Source organism: Sorex fumeus, unplaced genomic scaffold (assembly GCF_029834395.1).
Source record: "Sorex fumeus unplaced genomic scaffold, SorFum_2.1 ptg000063l, whole genome shotgun sequence".
Taxonomy (NCBI): domain Eukaryota; kingdom Metazoa; phylum Chordata; class Mammalia; order Eulipotyphla; family Soricidae; genus Sorex; species Sorex fumeus.
The window spans coordinates 61,723,951-61,732,468 of NW_026606120.1; the positions used below are offsets into that span (position 1 = coordinate 61,723,951).

The 8,518-nt window shown below is 51.4% G+C and overlaps 1 protein-coding gene across 1 annotated transcript; it reads right to left on the bottom strand.

Moving 5' to 3' along the window:
- Positions 1-214: 214 nt before the first annotated feature.
- DYNLL2 (dynein light chain LC8-type 2) lies at positions 215-7,909 on the bottom strand. Its single transcript, XM_056127168.1, has 3 exons — positions 7,708-7,909; positions 4,711-4,849; positions 215-2,208 (listed from the first exon to the last, which is right to left on the bottom strand). The coding sequence occupies exons 2-3, from the start codon at positions 4,840-4,842 to the stop codon at positions 2,071-2,073; spliced, it is 270 nt and encodes an 89-aa protein (XP_055983143.1). The 5' UTR covers positions 4,843-4,849; positions 7,708-7,909; the 3' UTR covers positions 215-2,070.
- Between the last annotated feature and the right edge of the window lie 609 nt (positions 7,910-8,518).

The window sequence follows — 8,518 nt, forward strand, 5'->3', positions numbered from 1 at the left end:
TAAACTTTTGAGTGCTGGTTCTCCCCCACTTGACTGCAACCTACAACTAAGGCCCAATTCAAGCCAATCAAATCTTTCTGCATGTCTTCCACTTCAGCCCCAAATCCTGCTTGAGCCGAGAGACACCCACTACTCCCATCCTATGTGTAGCACCATGACCACCAGTCCAACCCTTTACCCCCTCACCCCCAAAGAAACCCAAACAGTTCAGAAGTGCATCAATCGACCTTTAATGTCCAAAAGAGGCATGGATGCAGAGCATAGGAGATGTGGAGGGGTCTCAGCCCCTGCTCCAGAAATGAGGGAGAGATGAACACAAACCAGACATTTCCAACTGGCCACACAAGTCTGGGAGGGCAAGGGAAAACAAAGACTTGTACATTCATAAAAAAATAAAACCTACAATCAATCAATCCTATATCCAAAGTGTTTGATATAGGGAACTCATTCACCATCCCAATCCCCACCCTCCCCCATCAAAGAAAAAGTCATACTTTCTCCTGCCTACCAATAACCCCAAAGATGGAAGGAAAAGAAATGAGCTGGATCCCAAACCCACCCCACCCAGTGTTAACCCTACACACGAAGAGATTTAAAGGTGATTTACAAGAATCAGCAGCTCAACCAGCAATGACTAGCCCCCCATCCCTATTTGATCAACAGACAAAATTTCCCCAGCACTCTTCTTGGAATCTCCTCCCACTAGTGGCCCTGTTACATTTCCTGATACCTGGCTTCATCACTCCAAGATTGACCTCCTTCAAGGTTCCTCCAAAGCCCCTCATGTTATCACTTCCATCCCCATCTCTCACAAGAAGCTGCAGGCATCCACAAAGTTACGTTCCCTCTCCACCAAGACCCAGCTCCAGGGCAGCGGGCAGCATGGTTATCTCATTATAGGCTGTCCTCTAAAGGTCTTCTAGGAGCACACAGCCACAGGGTAAGCATAATGTCTGGACCAGGTGCTAAGGGGGATTTACCCCCAAAACAGATTTTGAACATAGAAGTTCATTTAAAACTAACTGTGCATCTTATTCTATCCAAACACTCCAGAGATTCCACTCTGCTCTGCCCACCCTCCCCCTCTAACCCCAAACCAATACATAAACATACACACACACACTTACACACACAAAAGAATCAAGAGAGACATTGGTTTGGTTTGATTGCTAAGACTTAACTAAAGAACTATAGTCATCAGAAATTCCCTTGCCAGTCAACTAGCAGGGGCTGCTTTAAGAGAACTCCAGAGGAATGAGAAAACTGAGGGCTAAGCGGGAGCAGACAGGAGAAGAGAAAAAGAAAAAAAAAAATCAAGCTAATCCTACCCCCAACATCCAACATCTTCCTAGCATGAGCACTGGCAGGAAGAATAAAAGGTAATCCACAAAGACACAGCCCTTACTTAGAAATTCTTTTGACAGAGACAGCAAGACGAATCTGCTCCCCACTCCCACACAGCACAAACACGTCTCGGGGCCCCTTGAAGAATCCACCCTCCCACCCCACCCTCTGCCCCAAGCCGTGGGAATCACAGTTCAGTGGAATATTCTCCCTGGTACTAGAGATCAATCCCCCTCACCCTCCGTCCTATCCCTCTCTCCTTGCCAATCCTAACACTGCCCACCCAGCAGCCTTCTTTGCCCTCCCAAAGCAGCATCCACCACCAGAAAGAGGCAGCTGCACAATTTTAGTTCCACCTCCAGAAACCTGTTTCTTTTCCTCAACCCTCTAATCTTACAAATAGTTGAGGGTTGGGTTTTTTTTTTTATTTTGTTAAGGGAGAGAAAGAGAAAAGGGAGGGGCGAGAGATTTCCTAGTGCAATACAACCAAAAAAATTTTTAAGTCTTAAAAAATAAACATAAAGCAGCCTTCTTCCCCAGGCAACTAAACAGAAAAAAGTTTGGTTTTGTTTACTGCGACATACACATGAAATCGAGTATACAGTCCATGCAGTAGCACAGCCATTGGAGAGGACATTCTGATGCTGGCCCCAGTGCAAAACAGTCCCAGCAACGCCGCCTGCTTGCCATCGCTGCCACCGCCACTGACACCTTCACTGTGGCCACCTAGCCTGACTTGAAGAGAAGGATTGCAACTTGACCCAAGTAAAAATAGATGAAATGCTTTGTCTCATGTGTGACGTAGCTGCCAAAATTTCGGCCCACGATACAATGCCAGGTAGGGTTATATTTCTTGTCAAATTCCTAAAATAAGAAGAAGAGAAAAGAAATTAGAACAGTTTGAAAATAAGAAATCAAGAATAGGAGTTGTTCCCTAGAAGTCCAGCACCCACACATTTTAATTATCTTACCCCCAAGCCCATGGTTTCAGTTCCCTGAACCCCAAGCTCAAGTTCTAGGACACTCCTTCCCTTGTTAATAATTTAACACCACAAAGACTCCATTATTTCTCTTAGCACACTACACCCTTACACCCGATCAGCTCTCCTCCCTCTAGATACCCTACTCCTTAGCCAACCATGTGATAATCAGCAATGGAACCAGAGAAGTCAGTGGAATAAAGGACCATAGTCACACAGCTTGAGTGAAACAGTGAAGCAAACCTCCCTGACTCACCACTCCCTGCACCCCAGATTACTAAACCAACCTTTCAAAATGGGGAGGGGGGAGCGAGGGGGTGTGTGTGGGAAGGATACTAAAGAAAATGGGGACTAAATATCAGGAGTACCATGAAACAGTCTAGTGTATGTTAACATTAAAAGGGACTAGAGAGAGTTCAATGGGTTGGAGTACATGCCTGAAGTGGGTTTGATTCCCAGAATTGCATGGGGTGGTCCCTCAAGCACCATTCAAGTGGCCCCAGCAGCCCACAGCTCTACTGGGTCCAAGAAGCACTGGGCTAAAAACATGAATAATGTCATAAAATCAAGACAGTTCCTGAATTCTCTCCAGGACACAAGGTCATAATGAAAATCACCTATATAATCCTCATGACTGGGGCCAGAGCGATAGTACAGCAAGGAGGGCATCTGCATTACATGCAGCCAACCCGGATTCAATCCCTGGGAAGTCTTCGAGGAGTGATCCCTGAGTACAGAGCCAGGGGTAAGCCTCAAGCACTATCAGGTATGGTCAAAAAAACAAAAAAAAAGAAAAAAAATCCTTATGACAGTCAGGCAGTGAGGGAGCTTCAGAAGACAGATGATTCTAGATCAGTGTTCCCAGAAGTGAGTGATAGCTCCACTGCCTGGCCCCTATGGGTGTGTGCATGTGCTGGAACAATCCTTCCTAGAGGTGGCAGTAGCCCCTGGAGGTTTAGCAGGGAGGTGCTGAGCAATTATTTCTAAAAAGATGGTAGGCCAGTTCGGACCTCTATTCTAAATTCTTTTGCCACTGCTATATAAAAAGGTAGTAATCCCTCTATCATAGATCTACCAATAATGCCAAAACTGGACCTCTGTTCCCCCAGGAGCTCAAAATGCAATTTGTTTAGCCTCTTTAATTCTCATAGTACATAATCCTAAGAGGGAGTAAGGGACACTATCAAGGACATGGGACAACAAAACCAGCTTCAATCTTAGTTCAGGACTGAGAAACATAAGAATTATGGTTACTTCTCTGGGTCTCATTTTCTCCAGAATTAAAATAAGGAAGCTGGACCAGATATAAGCAAATCATTCTTCTGTCTCAGAGTCCTTGATTCTGCCACAATGCATGACAAAATGTCAGTAGCACCCACCAGGCTTGGCTCCACAAATCTCAAGACGCCAATGTTTCCTTCTCTCATCCCCCATTGACTGGGTAGAAAAGCAGAGTTCTTCAAAATTCAAGGATCTTCTACTACCTCTATGCACCAGAATGCCACTGCTCAGGTGGCCTTCTTGGGATACCAGATTTAAGAATATAAAACACTCAGCCTAAGTGAGCAATGGACATGGATCTGGACTAGGAATCATGAGCCATGGACACCACTGCTCATTCAGCTGTTTCCTCCTCATGGTAACCATATCCATTCACTCAGGAATTTTTCAAGGACCAAACCTACCAGTACTGCTAATTCAGTTTTTAAAATTACATATTCAAGCCTACTCCTTTTTCAAAAGAATGTTGGGAGGAGAAAATAATGCAGTATGAGTTCTTTTTAAAAGAAAAAGAAACCTCCCACATTAAGACTATTATAGGGATATCCCACTAAAAATGACAGAGTTCATAAGCTGGAGATGTAGAGCACTTGTCTTGTGTGAGGCCCTGGATCTGTTCCCTGGTACCACCAAATTTTGCAAAAATCAGTTCCCTGAAAAATTTACATATACTAATACTGGTTCAAATATTCTTGATCTTCATTTTGAACTGGGCCAGTTATATTTAATTCTCAGGCTTTTCTCTGTGCACAACACACTAGCAGTTACTATGAAGAGTGATTTGACAAAGATTCACTCTGTAGAGCTCAGAGAGTAATACAGCCAGAAAGGCATTGCCTTGCTCACAGATGACCCAGGTTCTATCCTGGCACCATATATGGTCCTCTAAGTCCTGCCAGGAATGATCCCTAAGTACAGAGCCAGGAGTATGCCCTGAACACAGCTGGGTGTAGGGGGGGAAAAAAATCACTCCCTTGTTATCTGCTTTGCAATAAGAGGAGAGGATATATTGCTTTCTTATGTCCCCAAGTTCCACCCCTCCCTGAAGCACAGTCCATCTATCCATCCCCACCCCTGGTCACCAGCCACAGCTCTCCCCACACACCTTTTTGATATAGGCAGCAATGTCTTTCTCTATGTTGTACTTCTCCATAGCCTGTGTGGCGCAGTCAACAGCATCTTGTTGCATGTCCTCAGACATGTCTGCATTCTTGATTACTGCCTTCCGGTCAGACATCGTGACACTGCAGAAGAAGCAGAGAAGTGAGGCTAACAACCCTTTATCAATGGGTAGTAGTAGCTGGGTGTGAGGATGCTGGGAAAAGGGGTACAGAAGATAAAAGCAATAGAAACATAGACGTGGTTTCAGAAATGGGAGCTCCTATACTTTTAGCCACTTTTAGCAGCAGTAACAATGGCTAGAATAAACACTAGTGAGACAAAATACATAAAAGTTCTTTTAAATAAATATTATAAAACAAAGTTTTTTCAGTTCTAAATCTTTTCCACTATGATGTGCATTAGCATGAATAGCCAAGACAAAACAATGTATCACCTATTAGATAGATCCTGGAGCAATTACTCAGCTTTTGTGCTTTCATGACACAACCTGAAAATAGGGACTACAGGATTATCCTAGGTAAATCAGGTGGCATAACACCTGAACACAATAAACCCTTGATTTAATGATTATTGTAATTTCAGTGGCATCATACTGCAAAGATGAATCAACAGGCCTGACTTCTAGTCTTGATTATGATCTCTCGTGGTCTGAACAAGCCACTTAGCCTTTCTGTGTCTGAGATTACTGCAATTTTGGCAATGAGGATCAGTTTCTACTGGGAGTTGTCATAAGGATTAACTAAAGTTATATGAACAACTGCAAACAAGGATATTCTATATAGGGTTCCACCCCATCTGTCATATTTAGCTCACCACCTGCTTTTGTAAATAGTTTTTATAGGAACACACTCCAGTAACAGAATTGAGTAGTCGCAAAACTCAAATAGCCTGTAGAGGGTAAAATGCTTACTACCACACCCTACACAGGATAAAGACATCAATCTCTAAACTACCAATGCCCGGTGATCACAGTTAACAAAAGGCGAAGATCTATTCAACAAATCCACTTCACATCCCTGCTCTTCACCCTTCAGAAGCCAGAATTTCTGAGGTACACCTTGCATTATTAGTCCCTTCCTAGGGTAACACAAGAGACCTAGACAAGAGATTAATAACTGACCATCTACAGTGAGGCTTGCAGAAAGGATAGCTGCAAAAGTCTAACCTCTGTCCTTGACCACAGGTCCATCAGTAAAAATGTGTGTAACCCCTCCACCAGGAACCTGCCACACTGTAGCTCACCCAATGGATTAGACAGTCATTGCAGCCCTATCTGATAGGAAGAAATACAAAGCCTGCCTGCTCAGAGAAAAACCCACACCAACTGGATCAGAGTCCACACTAGCCTGAGGGCAGGTCTGGCTGAAAGGGAAAGCAAAATCCGTGACTGCTCCTTCACCAGATGCAAGAACGCATTCATGCCAGCTGCCAACGAGGCAGCCCTTGAGCCAAAGCACCTTTATCTGACACTAAGGAAGCACGGCTGGTGAGAGTTTAGCAGAAGCTGGCAGAGCAAAGGGTTAGTGGCCAGCACTCTCTACCCCACAGCCCCCAGAAAAAGTCAAGAGTCTCAGGGGAAGTCTATGATCACCACCAATTACTGAGGAAAGGTCAAAACACTGTGCAAGACCTGACTTGCCATATGACCTTGGGCAAGAGACTATCTTAAAAAAAAAAAAAAAAACCTTCAGTGGGCTTGAGCACGGCACAACAGCACCACCAGGCTAGGTTCTGCTCTCCCAAAGATCTTGATTCCTTAAAGGGTGTCACCTGGTGGCCCAGTCCAGGTCACCACTCAGAAGAGGGCACTGTTTACAAAGGCGGGGCAAGGTGGGGCCTGGTTACTTGCAGAAAGTCTGAAGCTGGCACCATTTCCCCAGCAAGCTCCCTGCTCCACTGTCTCATCCCAGAAGTCCAAAGGTGCAATTTTGTTAAGAGTAATTAAAAGGCACCTTACTCTCCAGGAGGGAGCTGCCATTATGTAAGGTTGGTCTTGTGACTAGAAGGTCCCGATTCTTCACACCCCTCCCCCCACCATCCCGCCCCGGACCCCCAGGGGTCTAAAGGGTGAGTCCTGAGTCCCACCAGGTGCCCCGGAAGCCGGCGGTCCAATTGCTGGGAGTGCCGAGCCGAGCCCCTTCCGGGGGAGCTAGCGGGTGCTGAAGGGGGGGAGGGGGGAAGCAAAGATCTGGGCATGAGCAAGAGGAGGCTGACCCGAGGGACCCAGGCCAGCGGCCTCCGTCACGAGCCAGGGGCGCCTTTCAAAACCGGAAAGGACACTCCGGGGCAGTTCACCCCCAGCCCCCTCCTCCCCCCAACACACACACACACCCCGCCGCGGGTTTTTAAACGTTGCCCTCAGGGCAGGCCCAGGCCCACCCGGCCGGCCGGCCCCGCGCGCCCCCGCACACACGCCCGCGTCTGGTCGCCGAGGCTGCTCCCGGGTGCCCGTCTCCTGACACCGGCCCCTCCTGCGGGGAGCCCGGGGGTGAGGGGGAGCCGGGGGCCTCAAGGGCAGCCACGCCGGCCGGCCGGCGAACGCCGCCGCCTCCTCCTCCTCCTCCCCAGAGCCGGCCGGGTGCGCAGGGCCCGGAGCCGAGCGGCTCGTGCGGGGTGACGGGGCGTCCTCGCCGCAGGAAGGACGCCCCTGAGGGAGGCGGCGGCGGCGGCGACGGCGGCGACCGCGTCACGCCCGAGCCTTCGCCGCCACCCCCTCGCTCTCCCGCGGCCTCCACGCAACGCCGGGCGGCCGGCGGGGGGCAGGGGCTCGGGGAAGAGAGTGCGCGCGCGCGCTCGCGGCGACGGGGGCTTCTCCCGCCGCGCCCCGGGGTGGTCGCCGGCTCGGGAAAGGCGGGGCGCGCCGGGGCGGTCGACGCCGCAGCCGGGCCGGCGCGTGAGGCGCGTGAGGCGCGTGAGGCGAGGCGCCGCCGCCACCGCCGCCGCCGCCGGGCCTCCAGGGAAGCCCCCGGCCGCCGCTCACCTTCAGCGAGGCGAGTCCGCGCGGGGCCCGGGGGGTGGTGAGGGGAGCGGCGAGGGCCTGAGGAAGGGCGCCGGCAAGGGCGGTGTTCGCTCGGCTCCTCCGGCTCCGGCCGCCGCCGCCGCGGGGTCCGGCTCCCGCGGGTCCGGGCCGTGCGCTCGCCGCCGCCGCCGCCGCTGCCGCCGTCCGCCCTGCGGGTTGCCCCGGCCGCCTGCGCTCCGCCTCGCGCCCGCCGGCCCGCCTGCTCCGCGCTGGCGCTGGCGCCTCGCAGCTCCGCTCCGCTCTGCCGCTAAGCCCGGCCGACGCGCCGGCCCCCCCGCGCTGAAATAGCGCCCCGCCCCGCCCCCCCGCCGCGCGCGCCGCCGTCCGCGCTCGCCATTGGCTGCGCCCGGCCGGCCCCGCACTGCGGGCTTCTCCCCGCGCCGCTCTCGCCCCACATCTTGTTTCCTCCCACAATGCCTCGGGGCGGAGGGCAGCGGGGCGGGGAGGGGAGCGGGCAGCGTGAGGGGGGAGGGGGCCGGGGGTGGGGAGGGAGCCGGGGCCCTCGCCGGCTGGCAGGAGAAGAATGCGGACCCCGACACCTGGGGCTGCGGAGGCCCGGCCTGGAAGGGGCGGGGAGGCCGCGCGGCGGGGGCTGTGGGGGGTCGAGGGCGGCAGCCCCTCAGCCGGGAGAGGGATCAAGGGAGGGATGGGATGGCGATTTCAGTCAGAGCCCGAGCGCCGCTGGGAAAGGAAGGAGAGATGCTCCATGAGGGAGAAGGATGGGAAGGGAAAGAGAGAGAACACTTCTTCAGGGAGGACTTTTTCCATACAC